This window comes from Peromyscus maniculatus, chromosome 15 (assembly GCF_049852395.1).
Source record: "Peromyscus maniculatus bairdii isolate BWxNUB_F1_BW_parent chromosome 15, HU_Pman_BW_mat_3.1, whole genome shotgun sequence".
NCBI lineage: Eukaryota > Metazoa > Chordata > Mammalia > Rodentia > Cricetidae > Peromyscus > Peromyscus maniculatus.
Genome location: NC_134866.1, coordinates 70335099 through 70360472, shown reverse-complemented (window position 1 = coordinate 70360472; position 25374 = coordinate 70335099). Strand labels below are relative to the sequence as shown.

At 45.2% G+C, this 25374-nt stretch overlaps 2 protein-coding genes across 3 annotated transcripts in view; one reads left to right on the top strand and one right to left on the bottom strand.

Moving 5' to 3' along the window:
* The first annotated feature begins 2023 nt into the window (after positions 1-2023).
* On the top strand, positions 2024-12571 carry Zcchc9 (zinc finger CCHC-type containing 9). Of its 2 annotated transcripts, none has more exons than XM_006980477.4 (6): positions 2024-2160; positions 3430-3839; positions 8144-8294; positions 8448-8540; positions 10524-10592; positions 11910-12571. In XM_006980477.4, exons 2-6 carry the CDS (start codon positions 3456-3458, stop codon positions 12026-12028), a joined length of 816 nt encoding a protein of 271 aa, XP_006980539.1. In that variant the 5' UTR covers positions 2024-2160; positions 3430-3455; the 3' UTR covers positions 12029-12571. The 2 variants fall into 2 exon arrangements, with proteins under 2 accessions (XP_006980539.1, XP_006980540.1); XM_006980478.4 differs by lacking the exon at positions 2024-2160 and adding an exon at positions 2431-2658.
* Positions 12572-21805: 9234 nt separating this feature from the next.
* The window catches only part of Acot12 (acyl-CoA thioesterase 12), a 41615-nt gene continuing 38046 nt past the window's right edge, over positions 21806-25374 (bottom strand). The window contains exons 13-15 of the mRNA XM_015998979.3: positions 24538-24666; positions 22666-22792; positions 21806-22437 (exon numbers count right to left, since the gene is read on the bottom strand). Coding sequence (XP_015854465.1) covers positions 22288-22437; positions 22666-22792; positions 24538-24666 — 406 coding nt within the window. The 3' untranslated portion in view covers positions 21806-22287. The remainder of the gene's footprint in view (positions 22438-22665; positions 22793-24537; positions 24667-25374) is intronic.

Below are 25374 nucleotides of genomic sequence, written 5' to 3'. Positions count from 1 at the left end.
TAGAGCTGAGGACTGAACCCAGGGCCTTGCGCTTACTAGGCAAGCGCTTTACCACTGAGCTAAATCCCCAATCCCGCATGTTACTTATCATGTATCCTTTTTAAGATGTCATGGTGGCTATTCTTGGTTGTCAACTTGACTACATCTGGAATTAACTAAGTGACTGGGTACACTTGTGAATGATTTTTAAAAATTAAATCATATTAAGTGGGAAGACCCACTTTTAATCTGGATTTTTAAGGTGGGAAGATACATCTTTAATCCAGATCTTTTGAGGTGGGAAGATCCACCTTTAATCTGGGCCACACCATTCTGCTGGAAGTTTGTATAAAGGACAGGAAGAAGGAAGCTTGCTCTCTTTGCCTGGCTGCTCCATCAGTCGCAAGTCCATTCTTGCACTGGCATTGGAGCCTGCTCCCTTCACCTCCAGAATCCGATCTGCAAGCAAATTCAGCATTAAAAGGACACGTTTTCATCGACTGCGCCATCTAGTGGTATACATTATGTTCAAGGCTAGGCACCCACAAAAAGTAAAACTTCACACTGAGTTGAAACATCAGTAGGCTGGAGCCAACTGGCTGAAGTCAGAAAGGTAGGAGGAAAGTTATCAATATCTTTTAAGCAGCTCGCTTCCCAACAGCTAGGAGATGTTTTGTGTATCTTTAAACTTTCTAGTATATTTGTGGAAATATTTTTACCACATTGATTTTTCCTCTTAAGAAAAACCGAGCCGGGCGGTGGTGGCGCACGCCTTTAATCCCAGCACTCGGGAGGCAGAGCCAGGCGGATCTCTGTGAGTTCGAGGCCAGCCTGGGCTACCAAGTGAGCTCCAGGAAAGGCGCAAAGCTACACAGAGAAACCCTGTCTCGAAAAAACCAAAAAAAAAAAAAAAAAAGAAAGAAAGAAAAAAAAGAAAAACCGAGCCCATTTTAGTAACAAATATAGTAAGGAACAAGAATAAATTATGTGGGGGGGCAATCAGGATACAATAAAACTTATACAAGTCATTGTGGAAAGTGTCATCATAAAGTACAGCCTGTCATACGGTCTAGTGTGAGAAGACGTTTGGGAGGCTTAGATAAGAATAAAATCTTGCAAGTCCTGAAAGAGAACGTAATTGAAAAACCGGAGTATTACGCAAACAGGACGGCACGTGTAAATCCTGATGTAAAACAAGTACAGCAGCCACGTAAGAAAACGGGGGAGGGCTGTGCAGAGCTCACAAAGGACCGCCATTGTAGGAAGGTCAGACCAGCGAAGTTGGCAGGGACTTAACGCGCGCTCAAGAGTTTGACTATCATCCCAACAGTGAGAAGACGCAAGGGTGAAAGCAGGAAGGCACCAATTTGATTTGGCACTCTAATTTACATCTTCAAAAGTTCACTTGTGGGACACAACTTAGGCAGCGGGCAAAAAACGTCTGCCCAGAGGAGCGGCAGTGATTTGGGCCAACACAGTGAAAGCTGAGAAAGGGGGAGAGGGAGTCGGAGATTAAAAAGCAAGAAGAGCCGAGGGACAGAGAGGTGGGGAGATATTTAAGAGGCACATGGATAGAGCCGGAGGATGGCGAACTAAATGGATAGACAGTGCCGTTTCTCACTGAGCACAAGTGGCTGGAGGTGCTTTCCTGGGGGGGCTACGGGATGGAGGACTAGACTTTTCTTGAAAAGGGAACTCTGATCCAGGCAGGGCAACCACGAAGTACCACTCAGGACTAACAGGTACTCGCCCGGTGACACTCCTGCGGCACTGATCCCTTCGCCGAGCTCAGCCCTGCAATGCCCTTGGCTCCCTCCCACAGCCAACTTCCCTGCGTTTTGCATTTTCCAAGTCCAGCGCAAAGGACATTTTAAAGCAGACCTTCCTCCCGGCAGTCCTTTCGCCTGTCTCTCCCCCTCCACTGCGCATTCCCGGACCGCACAGACTGGGCGCCCACCTGCGTGTCCCGCGAGGCCACTGCCACCTCTGCACAACCCACTAACTTAACACCAGCCACCTCCCCGCGCGGAACCCCCACACGCGAGCCTCTCTACCCAGCCCGGGCCCGCCGGAAGTGACGCGTCGGGGAAGCTGTGCTTCCTGTCGCCAAGGCCGCGCCCACGTCCGGGGCCCGGGCTTCTCTGGCTGGCTGTCTCAGCTGCTCTGGAGGACTCACGCGGGGTAAGGGGCTCGGCGGGCGGGCAGCGCAGGTCGGGGTGTGCGAGCCTCCGTGCCGCCTCGGGCCGGCTGGAGCCGGACTCGTGCGGGAGGCGCGAGGACAGAGACCGGGGGCCGGGCCGATCGCCCAGCTCGGCTTTTGGGATCAGGCCGAGGGTGCCCGCGGGACGCGCTGCCGGGGGCGGAGGGGAAAAGTGCAGCCGCTGGTGTGGGAGCGTCTGGCTCGTCCCGCTGTTCCGTGCCACCCTCCGGACACCCCGAGCCTCCCCTCCGGGGTGGACCCGCCCTCCAGGTGACAGTCACCGCGGACCAGCGCGCTGTGAAGTGACGAGCAGCGTCACTCACCGGCCCGAAGGCGTGCTGCAGGCAGCGGGCGCCGAGGCTCGCGCTGCCCACCCAGTACACGGGATGCTGCCCTAAGAGTGGCAACTCCCGTTCTTTGATTGTGGCTGATGTTCTCACCGGCCGAAGAGGAAAAAGAAACGTTCTCGGAACTGCTAGGTAGCATGCAAAGTAAACGATTATGTTGGCACCAAATAATTAGTCTTAAAAAATAAACTACTCCTTTAAAAAAAATGTGCACATAGATACTCTAAATGAAACCTATTTATGACTATTCGAACGTATTTCTTAAAGGTATACAAACAAGTCTTCTTGGTATGAAGTTTGTTTTACAATTTGAATCATTAAAGTGGGATAGTTGAAAATGACTTAATACCATTGGACTACCCGTGGCAATCACCCTCATTAATAAGACTATCATGTGACTGCAAACACTTTATATACTGCTTTAATTTATAAATCTCTCGGGAAGAACTAGAAAGACCAACTTAAAGGACAAGACTTATGTGTTCTTACTAACGTGCTTTGCAGTTTGTCAATAGAAATGGCAAACTAAGCAAGCAGTTTGGGAGAAAGTAGTTTGGGATTTAAAGGTAGGAAAAGAAACAGCCAGGAAAACTGCAGGATATGAGAAGACCATTCACAGTATTTACATGTGATTTCTAATTTAAAAATCACGTCAAAACTTGTTACTTTCTAGTTTTAAGCACATGTATATGCCTTTTTCTTCAACTGGAATGAAACTTCTCTGATCAATGCCAAAATTATTTTAGAGAAATGTCTTTGCAGCATACCATGTGTTGATGCAGATAACTAAGTAAAGAGTTTTAATGATTTAAAGTTTGAGATAGGAGTATTTTTGATAATAATGACCTGGCTGTATATCTTCAGCTTTTAATTAATTGAATATTACTTGTTCTTATCTTGCAGATTGGTAAAGTACCTCTGCCGAAACCATGACCAGATGGGCTAGAGTGACTACCTCGAATAATAAGAGACCCTTGTCTGCGACATCATGGGAGGACATGAAGAAGGGGTCTTCAGAGAGCCCAGACCACAACCTCCCAAAGCATAAGCAGCGTCAGATCAGCAGGCTGCCCCTTAAAAATGATGCGCCTCAAGGAAAACATAAAAAGAACAAAAAGAAAAAAGAGTACTTAAATGAAGATGTGAATGGATTCATGGAATACCTAAAACAGAACTCGCAGATGCTTCGCCATGGAGAGTTGATCGCGACAGACAGCCAGGAAGTACGGGAAGAAATCGCGGTGGCCTTAAAGAAAGACAGCCGTCGGGAAGAAAGACGGTTAAAAAGACAAGCAGCAAAGAAAAACGCAATGGTGAGATCACTGTGTCTGTGCGTCGTTTACGTCTTTGTGTAACTAGAAACTCGTCCGTCTGCTCACACCATACGTTTTTTTTTTTTTTTTGGTTTTTCGAGACAGGGTTTCTCTGTGTAGCTTTGCGCCTTTCCTGGGACTCACTTGGTAGTCCAGGCTGGCCTCGAACTCACAGAGATCCGCCTGGCTCTGCCTCCCGAGTGCTGGGATTAAAGGCGTGCGCCACCACTGCCCGGCATACACCATACGTATTTTAACAGGGTCCTAGTGCATCTTTTTAAGGCTTGTGCTTTTTAGCCTGTGTACACACACACACTTCATACACTGGTTAGTTGTCGTAACCACGCTACACAGATGGCCATATTCCCATAGGACAGGCCGGAAACACAGAAGTCTGTCCAGGTTAAGTGAGAGGCACTTGGTCAGTGCTGGAGGTGAGATTCAAACTGAATTCAGAAGCTGTGTTTGTCCTGCCGCTGTCTTCTGGTAACACCTTTTCAAATGGCTGTTGAAAAAAACTGTTCAGTAGCACAAGTTAAAGGTGGTTCCCGTTACTTGGAAGGAGTGGCCATTCTTCTGCTCTTATCCATAAAATATCCATTCACGAGGAAGAGGTTGGGTCCATGTAATCCTCTCTACATGAAAGTTAAGGAATCTCCAAGACTTGTGTGTGGCAAGGATAGGTTTCAGACACTGAGGCAGCAAACCTTCCCGGGTTGGTGGAAGCCAGGCCCCTTGACTTCACAGCTAGCACTTGTGGCTTCCAAGCTCATAGCAATCCTCCTGCCGGGAACGGAATGCAGTCGTATGCCACCGTGCCTAGCCAAAAGCCATGTCTGTGTGTGTACATTTGTGCTCATGCACATGTTTGTGTGTGGTTGGTATGTGGGTGGCTGGAGGTACAGGTTTAGGACACCATGTCAGGCCAGAAGCCATTAGTGTGTGGTGCATGTGTGTAAGCGAGCAAGTGCACGTGTGTGCGCGCACATGTGTGTGGAAGCCAGAAGACAACTTCAGGCGTCAATCCTCAGGCACCATCCACCTTGTTTTCGAGACAGGATCTTTCGCTAGCTCTCCCCGTCTTGGAACTTTCTAGTTAAACTCTACAGGCTGGCCAACAGGCCACTCGCCTCTCCAGTAGTGGAATTCTAAGTGTGCTTTGCCACACTTGGCTTTTTTTTACATGGTGTCTGAGGCTTGAGTTCAGGTTGTCACGCATGTGTGGCAAGCACTTTACTGACTGAGCCGCCTCTCCAGCCCTAAAAGACATTTTTTTGAAAGTACATTTCATTTATCTTACCTACCTTGTGTTTGGTTTTTAGTTTTTGTTTTCTTTTTTGAGAAAGGGTGTCACTGCAGCCTTGGCTGCTGGCCTAGATCTGGCTCTGTAGACCCACTGGCCATGAAGTGACAAGGATCTGCCTACCTCTGCCACCCGAGTGCTGGAATTAAAAAATGTAAACATTCTACCAGAGTGTAAACCCCTGATTTAATCTGATGATGATGATGATGATGATGATGATTGAAAATAGAGTCTTCTCTCATACAATGCATCCTGATCAGTTTTCCCTCCGTCTACTCCTCCCAACTCCCCTTCCCCTTCCTTCTCCCCCAGTTCCATTCCCCCTCCATTTCCCTTCAGAAAAGAGCAGACCTCCAAGAGACAAAACATGATATGATAAGACAAGGCAAAGCCCTCATATTGAGGCTGGACGAGGCAACCCCACAGGAGGAAAAGAGTCCCGTGAGCAGGAGAAAAGTCAGAGACATACCAGTTCCCACTGTTAGGAGTCCCACGAAAACACCAAGCTGATAGCTGTAACATGTTCACAGACCTATGCAGGCCCCATGTTCGATGTTTCAGTCTCTGTGAACCCATATAAGCCCTGCTTAATTGATTCAATGGGCCGTGTTCTCCTGGTGTCCCCCATCCCCTCTGACTCTACAATCTTTCCTTCCCCCTCTTCCATGGGGTTCCCCGAGCTCCGAGGTCAGGGACCCGATGGAGACTTCCAGTTTAGACTCTCTCTCTGGTTATGTCCGGCTGTGGGTCAAATAAACTTTTCCATTTATGGGTGTGTTGCCTACATGTATGTCTATGAACCACTTATGTGCCTGGTGGCCTGGGAAGCCAGAAGAGGGCATCGATTCCCCTGGAACTGAAGTTACAGACAGTTGTGAGCCCCAACCCCCTCTTGTGGGTGCTGGAAATCGAACCTGGGTCCTCTGGAAGATCAGCAGTGCTCTTAACATCTCTTCAGACCTAATTCTGCAAAGAGACATTGGTTATCATAATGCCAGTGAGAGTATTTTGTTTACACCACCCATGTAGACAAAACCTTCAATATTATTTAGTATGATGTTTGAACTTTTAAAGTCTTTTCAATGTAAGAAAATAGTTGCTTTTATTTAAGTGGTTTTTTTTTTTTAAATAAAACATAATTAAAATTAGTGATGGTGGTTTTTGTAGCTCCTGATTAAGTCTTGTCTTACTTTTGCTTGTGGTTTAAATGCCATTCTGCTGCTTTTGGCCATTTTCCATTTCAACGTAAGGTAGATTGTTAGAGGCATTATGTTTTTGTTTGTTTGTTTGTTTGTTTTGAGATGGGGCCTTGCTATGTAGCCCTGGCTGAACTGGAACTAGCTATGTAGACATAGCTGGCCTCAGACATAGGGTGACTTCTTGTCCATGCCTCCCATGTCCTGGAGTTGCAGACATACGCCACCACACCTGACTTATAAATGACTTGAAATAGTTTAGATTTCTTCCATAGTCCGTAGTTCTCAGAAGAGACATATTTTGGAAGTCATGTAGTCTGGGTGATGTTTTGAATAAGCTGATGCTCTTTAGTCAGTGAAATCTCTCAGTGTAACTGTAGTGGACAAGCATCTACGTGTGTTATTGGCATGTCCTGGAAACAAAGTGAGATGGATTGATTTCCTCTTCCTATAGTTTACCTAATTGCCCTTTTAACATCTTAATGTTTCTGCCATTTAGAACTTCTGTTTTGGATGATAGTTCTGACCCACCACATACTAATGTCAACCACTATCGCATAGTCTTCAAATTTCCTTTCTGCTAGTCCCTTTAGTAGAGACAGCACATCAGATGAGATCTGTTGCTTTTCCTCTTGTGAACTATTGGCTATAACAGGAGTGCAGTCTACCACGACATCAGGGTCTTCTGGCCTCGCCAAACAGACCATGACTTCACTTAGTACTTCTCTTCCCTCCAGTCCTATTTCTCTTCCCTCCAGTCCAACACTCCTGCTAGACAAAACTTGGGCCATCGCTTCATGGAATTCAGAAACTTCTGGAAACCCCCACCATGTTGTGATGGACCTTCTGTCTATAAAGAAGCAGACTCATGCAGTACCAAGTGTTGCTGGATTATCATGGCCTCATTTTTTGAGGCAGTTGGTTGTATAAATCTGTTTGTGTTGGCTGTGCCAGAGTCCCCATTTTTAGGAGACTTTCTGTAACAGGATTTGGCTAGTGATGGTGACGTGACCTTTTCTTTCTGACAGGGTTTTTCTTTCATGTGATTTGTCCAGCTGTTCTGTTTATGTGAGCAGGCAACTATTCTAGTGATTTCCTGACCTCTCCATTCTTAGGGGCGACATTAGACCTGCCCTGGCGAGGCAGAGCAGTGGAATGGTCTTCAGTGCTATTCTTAGCATTGTGGGTCTCGGCTGCCATAATCTCTCAAAAACCCACACCTTAATGATGCTTTGGTGCCTCCCAGCACCGATGAACCTTGGCTCCTGGCCGGCTCCACCCAGCCATTCGAACACAGTCACCTGCTGGACCATCTCAGATAGCTCAGATCCTGTGATATGAATCATAGTGGAGACACTGAACCAGCTTCAGTCAACTATGTGAAATTTAAAAGTACAGGTAGTAATTTGAGTGATCTTTTTTTATAACCATTGTGTGACTGCTCCAGAGGCCCTTCCTCTGGACAAAACATACGCTTTGTTTTCCGGTGCAGGCATCCTTAGTAAAAGATGTATGATCCATATTTGTTCAGTTCATATGAGCAGTTGCCTCCTGCAAAGCCATTTATAACTCTGTGTCTGAGACTAATGGATTAAGGGGATTAGTTATCAGAAGCACTTAAGGTGCTGTAATAGAAAATGGCACCTGACCATTTGGGGATATGGAAAGCACTTTTTTCTACAGATACAATATTCATGCTTTTTCTTTTAAACTTTAAAATGCAAAATAAAGGTAGTTTTGATGAAAGGATGAGTGAAGGCAGGAGAGAGCTTTACCACGTGGAAGCTCATGTTTTGTTTCCTCAGGTGTGTTTCCACTGTAGAAGACCTGGCCACGGAGTTGCCGATTGCCCGGCTGCACTTGAGAGTCAGGACATGGGCACTGGCATTTGTTACCGCTGCGGGTCCACAGAGCACGAGATCACCAAGTGCAGAGCCAGCGTGGACCCTGCGCTCGGTATGTTCTCTTTCGGATTCTTGTTTGGTGCTTGTTAAATAGACAACTTGGTAAAAAGATGTATTTTCTGTGTATGGCATTTTAAAGTAATGTGACTTTTACAACTTGTCATATGTATACACAGTACACTAATGGGAACATTGATTCTTACAGGTGAATTTCCTTTTGCAAAGTGTTTTGTCTGTGGCGAAATGGGGCACCTGTCCAGGTCCTGCCCTGATAATCCCAAAGGAGTCTATGCTGACGGTGAGTGCCATTGTCCTCTGTGTCGGAAATGTGCACATCGCTCAGAACTGTGATCGGACTTTTTTTAAAATCCGTTTTTAAATACATTCTTGAATAGGTGAAACCTTGAGTACCTTTACCAAGTGCTATTCTGTGCTGGGCTATTTGTGTACTGTAGTTTAATTTCTTGATAAGTCAGGGAAAAGCTAAGGGATATCTTTCAGACTACTTGATTGAGCATTATTTGTGAGAATATATTAAATATCTGTTGGTATCTAAGCACAACAGAAGTGGAGAAAGTGTATCTCAAATTAGTAAAGATGTGAAAAGCTGTGCTGTGAGTGAGTGCTGTCCCAGCGTGCCGTTCTGCTGGAGTGTGTACACATGTTTCTGTTTTGTTGTGGTATTTGTGTCTGAAGTCTCTCCTTAGGCGTGACCTGGGGCTTCATGTAACTTTCTTGTCTGTGTCTCAGTGTCTGAGGCCTGCAGGAGGAAATTGTCTGTAATACAGTGACTGGTGCCCATGGACCCTTGGCATCTGGGTGTCATGGCTCAAGGTCTCCCTCCTCAGGGTCCAGTGGGAAGATGTGCGGCTCTTGGAGTCCGTCTCACATCTGTCCAGTGGCGGGTCCCCAGCCAGGTCACGGAACTGTCCTTGTGCCAGTGGGAATCACTGAACAATGGGAATAAGGAAGTTAGATTTCGTCGGTTCTAAGATGCTTTTTTTTTTTTTTCATTTTTATATCTGAAATCAACTGTGTCATACCATTAGTGGGTCCTACATGATTGTATCTTTTTTGACTTTCTGGAAGATGTGTAAAGTAATGACACTCCTTACAATCAGTGATAGTTGTTCTCACTGAGCCTCCAAGACTGCTAATAAAGTTAACTTTGAACCAGGGATGGGGTCAGCTGGCAGAGGACCCAGGGAGCTGGATAGAGAGATGCACAGGAAGTAGTAGGGAGGGACTTGAAGATTTTGCCAGGGAAATCTTTTGATCTGGGAAGCCTGGAAAGGTGGGATCTGCTGATGGTTCCTCTGCTGCTCTTTGGATCGATCAGGTTTTTACCCCAATATCTGACTCCTGAGTTTTTATTAATATAGAACAAGTTGGGTAAACACATCAGCGGTGTCTTAGATTTGCTTAGTTATGGCCTTTATCTGTTTTAAAGTAAATGCATCAGCCAAAGGCCTCTTCTGTTCTCACCATTGCGTGAAGAAGGTCTTGGGCCTGGGAGGCTGACTTGTGAGCAAAAATGCCGTGGCATGGTGAGCAGATTGGAGAGTTTTCGTTGTTCCCTTAAAGCAAGGGGAGTGTATCCCACACGTGAGACGGGTTTGTATCCTGTGGGGACGTTTTCTGAGTTGACTCTTCACACAAGCGTGATTATGAGAAGGCCTGACTATTACGTGAAAGCCCCGTTGTGGAAACCACATGTTGTAACTCACCATCCTGCAATGTTGCTTACCTTAGACAGACAGGGGTGTGTTTTGAGGTTAGCAGGATTGGCAGATGGAAGGCTCAGAACCAGATTTCCCTAAAGTAAAGACTACCCATCTGACCTATGTAGTAGAGCAATGGTGTTTACTAACCTTTGGGGATGGGGGCGCTTGCTGAGAAACTGATAGAAATGTGGGCATCCTTCTGTGTGTTGGCGGGAGGTATGACCCTATACAAGTTTTGTTTCCAAGTGAAGGCTCCACACCTTGACTGTCTCTCCAGGAGTAATCTTTAAACTTCTGTGCCATAGCTCTTGGAAAGATGACTTCTGTCTCATGTGTCTCTTCTCCACGTCTCTCTTGAAGGTCAGGTACAAGAAGCAGCTCCTGAATTTCGGGAGTGGCAAAGGAGTTTTAGCAGGTGTAGCAGTACCCACCCAGCTTCCTGACTCCAGCTGCCTTCAGAGTCATCAGCGATGTGAAGACAAGAAAACGTTCACCGGTATTACAAACCCTGGGTCGGTATGATGTAATACTCAGTGACTCTGTGGTTTTTTTTCTAGGTGGTGGATGTAAACTCTGTGGCTCTGTGGAACATTTTAAGAAAGATTGCCCTGAAAATCAAAATTCAGGTGAGCTCCTAGGCCTCCGTCTATGAGGGTGTTTCTGTGCTCACTGAGTTCCATTAATAATTAACTCGTAGAGGCACTGTTGACTGCACACAGCTGCTTTTGCCCACGACAATGACAAGTCAGCACAGTCCTGAGTCCCTGGACCTCAGGTCTGTTCTCAGGGGAAGAGAGCTGGTAAGCTGCAGGACTCCATTTTGAAAAGCATCTTATAAGCTTTAGTATTTGCTCAGAAATGGAATTAATTATACTAGAATTTACTTTGTTACTTACCAAAAAAGTATTGATTCCTAAGATAAAACTCAACTACAAAATTAATTTTCAACGCTCATAAGCCTGAGTGTCCTCGTGTGCTTTGCTTTGTGTGTTCTGAAATGACTGTAAAGCTGTTAAACTTATTAAAAATGTGTTATCAACGCAGCATCTGCCTACTGCTTTTCCTCTAGTGAAATATTAGCCTGGATCATTAAAAATTTCTAATGTTCACTGTTACACGCAGCAGACTTCTAAGAAAGTAGAGCTCATGATTCCCTTAGTTTGTCAGGATTAGAATAGAGATGGATGTTCTTGTATTAATGAACGCAGAACAGGCTTGGGCAGGTGGCCCGATGGCATGTGGACCTGAGTTTGGTCCCCAGAACTGACCAAAAGCTGGCTGTGGTGGTTGCAGGCTTTAATCTCAGCATTGGGGAGGCGCAGAGAGGTGGATCCCTGGGGTGCATTTCCTGGTCACGGTTCATCACCGAGTCTCCCCATTCTTACTTTCTTCCACTAATGTTTTTAAATGCAAAAGCCAGGAGTTCTTGTTTATAATCTTGTCTAGAAGGAGATCATCTTTATATGGTGTAGGCTGTGAGATTGAAATGATGAAGTGGGATTTGAATTCTCCCTCCTGGGACGATTGCCACTTCCCAAATGACAAAACTGACAAGCAGATGTTGCATAATTTCACAGGTGGAATCTTGTGCATTTAAAACTAATGCCTCCTAAGTCTTGCTGTTTACGGGCTCTTGGAATTCATTGGCTCTTCAGTGATGAACTCTGAGAAAGAATGAAGGAGCTTTCTCGTCAGTTTGTGCATTGCAAAGTAGCTGCTGCATTTCCCTAATTGGGATGAGAAATTGCCTGTGGTACTCAGAAATCAAGGGTTCTAATCAATTACAGAATTGCTCACTTTCCTGCGGTGATGGAGGCATCTCTCCTTGTGATTACGCATGTCAAAACGAGTTCCTTTGCTCAACCGATAGCACTCTAAGTGGAAATATTTGATTACTGTTGGTTTTATAGCTTGATTTTTTTTTTTTTTAAATCTCCCTGCAGATCGGGTGGTCACAGTTGGTCGCTGGGCAAAGGGAATGAGTGCAGACTATGAAGAAGTTCTGGATGTACCCAAACCACAGAAGCCTAAAACTAAAGTACCCAAAGTCGTCAATTTTTAATAAGAATCGGTCCTGTTGTTAATCACCACTTCACTGTTACTTTCCAAAGTAGGCCTTTACAGGCCAGAGCCGGGTGCCTGTGGAGGGAAGCCTCTAGTACAGACACCACTCTGACCTTGGCGGAGTCAAGTTGCCTGCATTCTGTGGGTCAAGGAGTATGGGGTGTGTTGACACTTGTGTGTGTGTGTGTGTGTGTGTGTGTCTGTATTTGATACAGATTCTGTGTAGCTCAGGTTGGCTTCAAACTAGTAATCCTGCCTCTGTGCCCTGGGTACTAAGGTTACAGGCGTGTGCCTAGAACATAATTTAACAGACAGAACTTGGACGTAACTAAGAGACTGTCACATCTGTAAATCTAAACTATTCATCAAAACTGATCACCCCTAAACAAAGCACACAGCTTCAAGTCTGTGAATAAGTAGAATTTTGTTATTCTTAATTCAGAGTGTCAATTTATTGTAATAGAACTTTATTTATATGTTGTCACAAAGTCTGTAATTTTTAGTACCGAATAAAATCTATGAGCTGTTTGTCTATATTGAACTGGCCATTGTTTGTTACTCTCATTTCAGAGTCCCCTTGGAAACAAGTCTTCTTAGGGATAAACGGGGATCTGTTTAGTTTTAATACAAAGAATTAGAAATTACTGATATTAAAATTAAGGAGCACTCCAGCCTCACAGCTCTGTTTGCCTTCAGTTTTTCAAGAGAGAAATTCTAGCCAAGGAAAAAAATGTGCAGTATTCAGAAGAGTGACTGACGGTATGACAGATCGTGTGTTAGACGTCCCTGCACTGTGTTCACGTGCCGTAGATGAGTCAGGATGTGATGGAAGGATCACCATAATAGAGTTAGAACACTAATCAGAGACCCATTAGCCTCTTTGTCTGATTTGATGAATACATGCATATTTAATACATATATTCCACAAGCCCTGCCGCGGCCATTGTGCCGTACAATGGAATGACTGGGGGTTTGTGAGTTCCATTTGAAATTTTACCTGATTGAATCCATTTGTAACTGAAGGAAGCAGCTGTGATTAGTTACTGATGCCTCAAAAGCTAAATATTTACCAAACAAGAAAAGAAGCGCTTTCTCTGTTTTCATGTCTGCACAGCTTAACAGTTCGGGCCTTAATGGGAGCTGTTCTTTTATTTTCAGTGAGACGGAAACATGCTGACAAAACAGTGCTCAGCACCCCAGAGCTGGAGGAAAGGAGTGCGCTTCAAAGGGATTGCCAGCCAGCCTCGCTGCTGGAGAGGGGCTAGAGAAGGCGACGCCTCCCCGTCCCAGGAGCACGGGGAAGCGTGTGCTTTCCGGAGGGTCCTCACTGCTGCAGTGCTGCTGCTGGCCGGTTTGCCTTCCTTAGAGCCCTCGGTGTAGGGGAATGGTTTAATCCGTCGGGGAGTGAAGGCGGTCAAAAGAAATCACAGGTGCTGAAGGCAGCATTTTAAAAGTGCGCAGGTGCTACAAGGAGTGTCCTGGAGGCGGGAGTGATGGGCGACCAGCGTGATTGGCTGTTCCTTGAACTGGGAATGCCAGAGAAGGTTGGCATTGACTTTGTCTACCCAGTATGGGAGCTCTGCTTGTCCTCAGGCACTGGGCTTATGTCTAGGAATAAACGCAGCCATGTGCATTAGTCAGTGGGACTGGAGAGTGAAGTTGGATTAGGAAAGTCGCCCTGCCTGACTTTTACAGGGTAGTGGAGATCTAAACTCAGCGCATAATATGTTTGTGTATATATTGTGGCAGTATATATTTGTACATAATACATATTTGTGTGTGTGTGTGTGTGTGTGTGTGTGTGTATCTTTGTTGGGTTTTTGAGACAGGGTTTCTCTGTGTAACAGTTCTGGCTCTCCTGGAACTTACTCTGTAGACGAGGCTATCCTTGAACTCACAGAGATCTGCTGCCTTTTCTTCCTAAGCGCTGGGATTAAAGGCGTGCGCCACCACCGCCCAGCTATTTGTGTATGTATTATGACTTCTAGTTTAGTGTTTTTATGGGATTCCTGAGTGTGTAAACAAGTGAGTCTCTGCATCTCTGTTTCTTGTGCCTTTTCTTGGGCTCTTTTCCTTCTGTTTGTTTTGCCCTATTCCAATGTGCTAGTATTTGTCCTGTCATATTATAATTCCTTAGAAGCCTGTTTGTTTTCTAGTGAGAGACAGAAGGCAGATAGATCTGGATGGGAGGAGAGGAGGGAGAAACTGGGAAGAGTAGAGGGGAGGGAAAATAATGGGAATATGTGAGAAAAAGAATATTTTCAACAAAAAGGAGAAAAATTTGAAGTATTAGAGATGAAACACATCATAGTAACAATGAAAGCCAGGAGACAGCGTCTGACATCTGTGATGTGGGAAGAAATGTCGTTTTCAGTCTAAACTCTCTCCCATTGAGATTGAATGTAAAGAACAAGAGCAAATAAAATGAGACACATCACCCGAAGCTCCTCTGTCAAACACTTCAGTGTTGCCCTTTGAGCAGAAGTGAGGGCCTGAGGAATGGAGTGCAAACCAATGCAAAAAGAGAGGTAAGAGCCCTCCTGGGGGCTGCGTGAGAGCCGCATGGTGGGAGAGGAGAACCAACTTCTGAGGGCTACCTTCTGCTTTGTATGTGCACCATAGCACATGGACCCCCCCCCCCCACACACACACATAAATACTTGGAATCAAGTGGATAAGAAGCCACACTGGTGGTGTAAGTGCATAAACTGGAATGAATACCGCTCCGAGTAAAGCGAAGGCGTAACACAGACGTCTGTCCTTTACCCTAAAGGACGTGTGTCAGCTGCTCTTCTCAGTGCTGATCCTGACTAGAAGCCGCCTCTGGGAGACTGTTTATTTGGGCTCACCATTTGAGAGGACGCAATCTATTCTGCAGGCAAGGCATGGTGGTCAGAGCGAGAGGCAGGATATGCAATCAGAAGCGGACAGCCTAAGAAGTGGGGTTGAGCCAAGAAACCTTAAGATCCACCCCCCAGAGATCCACCTCCTCCAGCTGTGCCCCACCCCAAGGCCCTCCCCTAGCTGAGCCTCGAGGTACATTTCACATTCAGACCACGACAGTGTATAAACAGAGAAGTGTTCCAATGAACGTAGGATAAAATTCTTCCCTCATACTGTTTTTGTGAAGAGAAGGGATACAAATATACTTGAAATTTTCAGGCTTTAACAGTAAAATGAGGATGCTGGGGAGAGGGCTATTTTAACTCAGACAATCCACTGAAAGCTTAGTACGTACACAAACAAGTACTGGGGATATAACAATGAACAAAATAGAAATCCTGGCTTTTGTAAAGCTTACCTTTGAATTGGGAATGAAAGAAAAAAAATGACTAAAAGTGTGTAAGTTAGGCAATGGTAACCAGTGAGCAGGAAACCTAGAAATGGGAGGTCTTAGGGGTGAGGATAGGTATATTTTACATGAAGATCAGGGAAAAAACGAGACAGTGAGCCTGGGGTCTCCTCGGGGTGAGAATAGACCTCACTGAGGTGGGAGCGAGCCTGATGGCTGGTGAGCAGCAAAGAGATCAGTGGGATTGGAAAAGCGTGAGGGGTCGGCTAGCTGGGGAAGGCCGGATAGTGAGTAGGAGTGCTGTCTTCTAAGCTGGACCCACCGGCGTCTGCCGAGGAACCACAGATGCTCAGAAGCATGCAGTAATGTGCATCCGAGGTCTTGGCTAGGAATCTCACGTGGGAGGGTCTGCATCCCTTAGCCATTTGGTTGGGAGTCAGCTGGCTTAAGCTGGCCTCACTTAAAGCTACTCTAGTGTGTATGTCTCTCTTCCTTTGTCCAAACCAGCAGCCAACCCCGATATGTGCGTCTCCAGATAGTGGCAAAGATGCCAGAGGGCAAGACCATTTCCAAGAACAGCCTTCCAGCTGCAGCATGTCTACTAACGTTCTGTGGCGGAATTACGTGGCTAAGCCCGGAGACAGGTGATGAGTACATCAGTCCATGGAGGTGGGGATGCAAGGAGAGAGTGAACATTTCTGGAAAGTTATCTAAAGTGCCACACAGGCCCTCAGGAGACGCTGGCCTTTCCTATGACATGCAACATTGCTCATCACAAGGGATGTGGCATGAGCAGAGTCTGGACTGAGAGGAGAGGGAAGGAGAGAGGAAGAAAAGAGGCAGGAAGATGAGTGGTGTCCAGATGGGAGCAGATGGTGGTGTGAGTTGGTGTGCTGAAGTTGATTTACAGTAGTCAGGTCCTGATACTATTTTTAACACAGAATTAATCAGATTTGCTGAGGGGATGGGGTGGGAGGGAGGCGATTTAATGTGGACAGGAAGCAGATTGAGTGTTGATGTGGAATATTACTTTAACTATGCAAAGATGTGTTGCATTTCTTCATGCTGCATTGTTTAACTATGTAAAGATGTGCTGCTGTTTCACCTTGCCTGCCTAAGGCACCTGATTGGTCTAATAAAAAGCTGAATGGCCAATAGCTAGGCAGAGGAGGGACAGGCAGGGCTGGCGGGCAGAGAGAATAAATAGGAGGAGGAATCTAGGCTCAAGAGAAGAGAATAAGGGAGAAAGAGAGGCAGGCACCAGCCAGTTAGACACAGAGTAGGACATACAGAAGGAAAGAAAGGTAAAAGACCCTGAGGCAAAACGCAGATGAAGAGAAACAGGCTAAGTTTACAAGAACTAGCAAGAAACAAGGCTAAGATAAGGCAGAGCACTCATAACTAGTAAGTCTCTGTGTCATGACTGGAGAGCTGGTTGGTGGCCCGAAAGAAAGCCTGCTACAGAGTGTTTTAGAGATGCTGGCTTTGAAATGACAGCGTCTTAGTGAAACTTTAAGCATGTAGTTAGCTGTTAGCGTCAGTACAGGCTAAGAGGAGATGCAGAAGCAGGGGGGGGGGGATTTACAGATGAACAGACGGCACTGAAAACCAGAGCCAGGTGGACTGACGGAGGAATAGAGACCAAGGACGAAGCCGGTCAGGCCCCTACTATTACAAGGTCTAATGGAAAGGAAAGGCTTAAGAGAGGCCTTTGCCAGTGAGTAGAAGAAAGCGGGAGACACTTTAGAAGGCAAGAGAAATTGCTGGTGGCTGATGGTGGAGAGATTCCAGCCCTAATGATGGGAAGGGAGCAGAGGTGGGAGGGGCGTAGATATGAGAACAGCTGCTTCATTCGGGGCTTGTGCCTTCTCAGAGGGCTGTCTCTAAGGTCCATGCTCTAGGCGGTGCAGGAGGCAGACATTTGAGGCAGTGTGCCTTCAGGAACACCTTGAGAGTGGTGTCGAAGCCCCCAGTGCCTTTTGGTATCAGTGATGAGAACTCTGAAGTGACATGAGTTTCAGTTCCCGGCTGCTCACACTGGCGGGGACCAATCGGGATAGTCCTACCACAGCTGGGTTTTGTTGGAGAAGCTGAGAGAAAAGAGAGGTAATTTCCCAGGAGTGAATACAAGGATCTCCCAGAGACTCTAAGCCGGGAGGCAGGTGGATCTCTGTGAGTCCAAGGCCAGCCTGGTCTACAGAGTGAGTTCCAGAAAGGCGCAAAGCTACACAGAGAAACCTTGTCTTGAAAAACTGGGGAAAAAAAGAGAATAACAAGGTGTTCTGAAGTGGATGCTTCAGACTTCAGACATGGGGGCGGGGTGTTAAGAGACTGACTGAGACCTAGAACAGACCTAGAACCTGAGAGACTCTGAACCTGAACTTTCTGACCAGGTCCTGTGGTCAGCAGCAGAAGAGCGCGTCCCTCCCGCTGGCCTCTGCCTGTGAGCTAGCGGTTGACCTGAAGCCATACAGGGGTCATCTTGACTTGTGACTGAGAACCAGGATATAGATGTCTCCGAGTCTGACACACTCAGAGCCAGCAAGAGTGAGGCCCTGAGAGAGCTAAGGTTCCAGGTATTCTCAAATGGAAGAAGTAGTCTATGAATGGATTTAATATTTCTTGCTTTAATAATTTATGCCAAGCTGTGAAACATACTCCTTTACATATATCTTTTTAATACATATTTTCAAAACTATCCCTTAAACTATGGCAGTAAAAATTTGTTAGGCTGTTTCTGAAGAAAAAACAAAATCACCCCTCTTGACTGTATTTTCTCCTCTCCTCATCTGGTTAGATTCCATGGGAGACCCTCGTATTCACTCCCCGGAGATCACCTATATTTACGCTATATAAATACCTCTCTATATACTCAACTCCAACAAACCCCAACCATGGCAGATGTCCTGACACTTCACCTGCACCGTGAGCAGCTTGGAAATAGAAGAGAGTGATGTGATGCTGTATTGCAAACGTATTCCGATTGGTTTTAATTGTATTAAAATCGGTTGTCATTTCCGACAGGGGTTGGAGTGCCGGGGAGCTCACGATCTGACCCATTTTCTCCTTTCTTCCTCTAGATTTTTTTCCTACGGCAGAGGTGAAAGAGAAGGAGATGCACACAGCAGCTCAGATGTATCAAAGCCAGGCAGACTAAACAGAAATGAGGTTTCTTTTTAAATAAGAAACCTCTTGGTCTTATTAGGAGCACTGGAAAACACCATAAAAAGGCTACAAAATCTCTAATGTTCTATAAAAATACCACAATGCTCAAAAGGAAAACCGACCATATTCTCCTCTCTTTTTAAATCATGCATTTATGGGCTTTATTAAGAGGAATCAAGACAGGACAGTGACATTGAAGCATGAATTTGATACATAAGAATGAAAGACTAAATGCTTGTTCAATTGTTAATATTTCTGTCTGAATAATAATGACTAGTCAGTGATCTTCTGTAGTGTTTCTCTAATTATGTAAACGCAGCATGTTTCTAGTGAAGTCTGCATTTAAGTGACTTCCTTTTTTGAGCTTGAAAACTTTATTTTTTAATGTATTCTTTGAGAATTTCATACATTATACAATAAGATGTGATAAGATCCAACCTCTCCATCTTCCCCAACCAGTTCCTCCTGAGCCCTCCCAATATCACTCCCAGCTTCCTGGCCTTTTTTGTTTGTTTAATTTAAATAACCCATTAAGTCCAATTAGTGCTGCCCATATGTGCAAGGGTATGGGACGTGGAACATGGGCAACTTGCCAGTAGCCACCCCCTCCCCCACCCTCTGCAAAAAAACCAAGAACGATGCTCTCTCCCTGAGTAACTGTCATGTACCAATATCCCTATCTATAGTTAGGGATAGGACCTGATGAGAGCCTCCCCATCCGAAGTACAACTTCCTGTCCTCATCCCCTGGCCAGCTGACATCTGCTGAACCCATCGACGGCTTACCTTAGAACATCCACATTTGCTTAGAGCCTGGCACTAGAGGGGAGAGAAATGTCTGAGATTCAGCTGTTTTTAATTATCTGTCACTTCGAGACAGACTCACTTGGTTCTCTGCTTTTCCTAGAATGAGGCAGAAGCATTGTCCTTGGGAGCTGACGACCCTTTGGTGGGGTCTCCCCTACAGCAACAGATCTTTGTGTCACTCTCTCTGTGTGTCTGGTTTATGCTCAAGTATCTCTAGTCACCCTAAAATCCATCCTCCCAGCTCATCTCCCTTGCCTGCTTTATTTTCCCAGATAGTGGACCGTCCAACATTGCATATTATTTATTCATTTTATTTATGCTATAAAAAGCACATTCCAGTTCCTTGCAGAAACCACAGAGCATAGAATGCCTAGCAGAAAAGATCTCAGTAGAATGAATGGCAGAAGGGGCAGACATCTTCCTATAATAAAGAGGAAATGCATGGCCCACAGAGATAGCTCATTAGGTCAAGGGGCTTACCCCTAAACCTGATGATTTCATTTCAAGCCCTGGGGCTCACATGGTGGAAGGAGAGAACTGACGCCCCCAGGTTGTTCTGACCTTCACCCAGGTGCAATGGCATGTGCCCACCCCCACCAATCAGATGAACACACATAAAACAAATAAATAAGATGTCATAAGAAGGTTTTTAAGACAATGCAAACCCAAGGGATATTGTGCTTCACAACTCAGATGCATTGTAGCATTGTTTTGGACAGTAGGTTTAGTTTTGGAATAGCCTAAGAAGACACCAGCATGCTGCTGTCTTTTCCTGTATCATGTCCTTTCAAAGTCTATAAAGACAAGGCATCCTAAAAATGAACACTTCAATATAGGATGGGCTGAATGATCCTGAAACAGCCAGCTAGATGGCTCTACATCTCTGCTCAGAAGCACAGAACCAAACCTTTAGGAAGATGGAATTCTTTGACAGATTGGGTGAAATTGGGAAAACAGCAGGGCCTGCCTGCGTCGTAAGACTGAGACAAACTGAACAGATCTTGAAGATGGACATGTTTCATGTCCATACCTCCCATTTCAGCAGTCACCAACTTTGGGTGACCAGCAGTACGTGAAAGGGGCTGGCGTGGCTGAAGAACTGCTTTAAATTCATTTAATGTTAAGGCATTTGTGAGGCTAATGACTATCATATCAGAAGATGCTGTTGAGTATGGTCTATGCCCATGTCACCCAGCCAACCCAGTGTGCCTGGTTGTCACTCCGTCAACCATTGGAAATAGTCAATGGAAAATTCTAGAATTAAGCAATTTGTAAGCAGTATTATGCAACATTCTGTGTAGTGTGTTAAAATTAGTCCTGCCAGGAGAATGAACCATCATCTTCCCATCCAGTGAATCTACAGTGTTTTCCTGTCTGTGAGACACTCAGCATTCCTTGTCACAATACTACAGTGCTTGCGTTCAAGACAGAAGGCCAAAGCAGCTAATGTGGTGTCTCGGTGTCTGCAGAGTTCACCTCTGCTTAGCTTCTCTGTACCTGTAGACACTGTGTCCTCTCTTCCCATCTCGGGAAGAGGTGAGAAAGGTCAGCTCAGCATGGCAAGGCATTTTGAGAGGGAGCTCGTATTCACAGTTTTTATTCTAGCATATTGCTATGATGGTTCTATTTTATTAAGGTGGTTGCAATTCTCTAACTTATCAACCAAACCTCATCATAAGTATGTGGTACGGGAAAAACCTAGACTAGGTGAGAGTGTTCTGTGTAGTTACTGTCCCTCCTGTGTAAGGTGGACCCTGCAAACAGGAGCAGACAGCATCTCTATGACTCAATGTGAGTCAGCTCAAGATACAATATTTCCATTTCTGTTCAGGAAAAATTTCAAGAACTGAAATCAAAGACCAACCCTGTGCATATAGCATTTGGAAGCGTCTTCATTTCGGAAGTCTGAAATCTTCACACACTAAATTGTAGTGTAATATAAGCCCTTCATCACTAATTCTGTTACCCTTTAGAATGTAAAATAGTTCCACAAGTCTTTTTAGTTCTAGAATGTTCTATTCCACCTATTGACTCTTTTGATACATAAATAGTAATTTATAGAATTAGAATGCAGTCTAAAGCTCACCTGCAGGAAAACTTGAAACAGATAAGTAAACATAGTTGTAACCAGCCCTAGACTATGCAAGGGGGGTAGTGGGAGGAGGCAGAGACCTGGTGAGCTCACAGCAGGATGGCCTGAGCCTGTCGCTTGCTCTCAACTCTAAAGAAGATCTTCAATTTGGAAAAGCCATCCTTTGAAGGGGGCTGGCCGGACACATTCTGTTTTGTCTTATGGGTTAAGACCCATCACAGTGTAGAATGGTAAATGTTGAAGTCTAGGGGATAGAGTACTAATGGGATAGCTATAAAGAAGAGCTCAGTCAATATTCTCCTTGTAATATCACACTTTACAGGTGCTTGGTGTGCATATAGAGAGAAATAGGTCCTAAATTGGCCATCTACCTGGAATATATATAAAATGACAAGAGTAAAGTAGTTCCTATTACCAGAATTGATTGAATTCCATTATGTTTTAATGCCTCCTAATTTAAAGTTCTAAAACATGGAATACATCTTCCCAGAGACCCCTGACAGAGACATCTGCTGCCCATGGAACGATATTAAACACCCGTCAGCTTGAAGCCTGCCATCGGTTCACATTTTATAAACCTGTCATTGCAGAATACACACTGGATTTCTGTAATCTGGAGATGTCCGTGAGAGTTTTCACTAACTTTGTGACATTTTATAGATCATGCAATATTGCGTCCAGGCAGTTTCCCAATGTCTGTACAATGGGGTTTTAGAGGTCTTGTAGTTTGAATCCAAATCACCAGAACACACGCTGGTTTTTAATATCTTCTTAACTGCATCTTGCTTAGGCTGCCATTAAATCATTGTATGGCCCCAAAGCTTGCCTCGGCTTTGAAAGGGCGAAGGACACTTGGAATTAAGCCTGGGAAATTAAATTACAGGTAATGGAGAGCTGACCATTTATAACACACTTTTAAGTCCATCATGAGCAGCATTCTCTATGAATTTTATACAAGCGGCGGCAGCTTCCTCAATGGATTTTGACCAGCCACCAATATTGCCAGCAAAGTAAGGGAGGATGCTGTCTGACATCTGGTTCAGGTACGCTACCTGTGTCAAAGAGAAAATACAGCATGGTGAGTTTTTATTGACTTAAGAGTTTTCACGCAAGAGACTGCAACTGTTGGTGAATGGCTCCGGAAAGAGGGACCAAAGGGGTCTTTTTTAGTGAGGACACACGTTACAAGACTATGATTAATTAGGAGATCTGGGGGGAATGAAGAGGTTTTCCCGTACCTGTGAGAATGACTTAAGGTACAAATATTTCAACAAACATACGGTGCATGAACTGCTGTCCACAGCCTGGATGAGGAACCCAGCACATATGACCTCGCTTCTGATGTACTGTGGATATGGCGGGACGGACGACAGAGAAACCGACTTCACTGCTACAGTGTAAGTGTTACTGAAACGTGAGAGCACATGTTGTTAGGCTTCTGCCACTCCTCCGGCTATATGGCCTCACGCGCACAGTTCGGTAGCTAAGTAAGGGGCCTCACATCTTACGTCATCCGTGCGTTCACACAATCTGCGCGTGTGTGGCATAACTCCCTAAGCCCACCTGCGCATGTGCAGGGGAATCCTTAAAAAGCTGGTCACAGACTCCTCCCCCTCATGTGCAGGGGAATCCTTAAAAAGCTGGTCACAGACTCCTCCCCCTCTTCTGCTCTCTCCTCCTCCTCCCCGCCCCCTCTCTCCCTGCTCGTGTGTGTCTTTCACAGGCCTGGTCACTCTCTTCTGCCTCCCCCCCCTCCCCCCCCCCCCCCCCCCCCCCCCCCCCCCCGCAATAAAGCTCTGACACTGGGTTTTGTCAGGTCTTGTGACCTTTCTCGCACAGTAGCAAGCACCCGAATTTAAAAACCAGCACATGTTCTCACTCCATGTCAGAATAGTTGCTAGACAGTAAATTTCTCAACAAATTTATACTGGCATTTATGAATTTGGTTTTGTGGTTCTAGGGGTTAAATTCAGGGCTTACTGCATGCTAGACAAGTTCTCCAACACTGACCATCCCCACCCCATGAGGCAAGGTCATTGTCTTGGCTGGAGTGAGCTCTGAAAACGAGACCCCTCTGGATGAATAGTTCAGGTTAACAAACCAACCAACCAACAAAAACCTTCTCTATAGTGACCTTCAAATGCAGGGAATAAGGTAACTTCACAAGGCACAAGCCTGGAAACACTGAAGTTTTAGTGTGCCCTAAAGGGTTATGATTTCAGTTTCCTGGCATTTTTCAATTAAGAAAACCAATATTCAAACAATAAAGAATGCAATTGACTACAAAATAAAAGTGGCCTCCAGTCTACTCTAGCTGTAATCCTGTTTCCTGTCACATGAGTGACTATTCTCACCTTTCATACACACTCTCTAGATTTTATTCCTGTTCCAAGCAGCGTTAGCAAACACACATATAGGTTTTTATACAAATACAGTCACTTTGCAAATACAGCCCACAACTTGATTTTCCACCTAACAATAAATATTTAGAGATAGGTTTTTATATTATTTGTTCCCCCCGTAACCACTTTCCCCTCCTTGGAGGTGGCTCGCCGCTCTGCATTTTGCATTTATCCTAATTTGTCAGATAGACATAAATTTGTTTGCCATATCCTTTGACATGATAGACGATGCTACAGTGAACACGTATGTACATTAGCCCACACGTGTAGGGAGTTACTTGGGACATGGCTCTTTCAATTCCAGGTTCTGTGTGGTCCAGTGTGCGTGGGAAGGCGATGTTCAAACTCTGGCCCGTGGCCCCAGCACACAGTACGCCAGTTTGGATGGCTAACACAGAACGGCCTTTGTGAATTCTAAGTCAATTTCTGATGTTTTCATTCCTCTTGCTGAGTTTACTGACAGCTAGAGGTCTCGAAGTCTTTTCAAATATTCATTTTAGTCTACACAGAGCAGAAGGGGGCTGCTTTGGAGTGCTTTGTGGGTCCTTTGCACATATCTGACAATGCATGGATGCATTTTTTAAACAGTAACTAAAGATCCACATATTTTGAAAAACTGTATGATGATATACATGGATGAATATGACAAAAGACTAGAAATGTCCACGATGGCTTTGTTGTTTTCAGAGCCTTTTGTTTCTAGTCTCAGGCAGACAGGGCTGGGACACCCCAGGAGCTGCATGTACTCACTCATCGTTGAGAGGCTTTCTTCGTGACACAAGAACTACGAAGTCTCTGGGTTTGTCTCCATTCGCCACAGAACAGGTGACGTGATATATCAGGTCATCCTCACTCACCTGGTCTATGACTTCACAGGATCTGTGTGAACAGAACAGTATTCAAAGACATGCTCCCTGCCCGCTAGAATGAGCCATTCACTTCCCTTATTTATTGGCCTGCTCTCCTTCGTGGCATCTGTATTCACGTGTTGTGATGATCGCTCCCCTCCCCCTGTCCCCACCCCTGCTTAAAGGCTGACTTTGGATAGAGCTGTTTGTTCAGGAGGAGGAATTTTACATGCCATGCAGAGACATCAGCTGTCTGGCCCCAAGGTCACCTCCCTCAAAACTCCAGAGGAAGGCAATAAGCTTTTCACAAAATTATCTTTTTCTGGGATCAAATAAATCATTCGGAAGATGAGTGAGATATAAGGCCGGTCCTGGTGCTCAAGAGATGCAGTATGCTGGGAAGAACACTAACTTTTGAAGCCAAACCATTTGCTTTTGATTTTCAGACTGCTGCTTCCTGGCCATACTACCTTAGACAAGTCATTTTATTATTTCATCTGTATAATGTGGGTAATAGTATCTGGGGGAGTTTCTAGGGGGTTATTGTGAGAGTTAAATGCAAACGCTTGATGCAGATCCTGAGTCTTAAGTAGACATACAAGAGAAGTTGGTTGAATTGAGATGAATTCACTGGCTTCTCCATTCATTCACGTTCAATTTCAATGGAATGCCAAGTCAAGCAGAATTGTGGCAGAAACGTTTAGAATACCTTGTTGAAAGATGAGGTGTCTTTGAGATG

What these genes read in the sequence shown, in the direction of transcription:
- Zcchc9 (XM_006980477.4), top strand. Translation starts at nt 3,456, where the DNA reads ATGACCAGATGGGCTAGAGTGACTACCTCGAATAATAAGAGACCCTTG. An exon ending in CAAAGGAGTCTATGCTGACG is followed by an intron (nt 8,541 to 10,523) that starts GTGAGTGCCATT and finishes TTTTTTTTCTAG; the next exon opens with GTGGTGGATGTAAACTCTGT. An exon ending in CCCTGAAAATCAAAATTCAG is followed by an intron (nt 10,593 to 11,909) that starts GTGAGCTCCTAG and finishes ATCTCCCTGCAG; the next exon opens with ATCGGGTGGTCACAGTTGGT.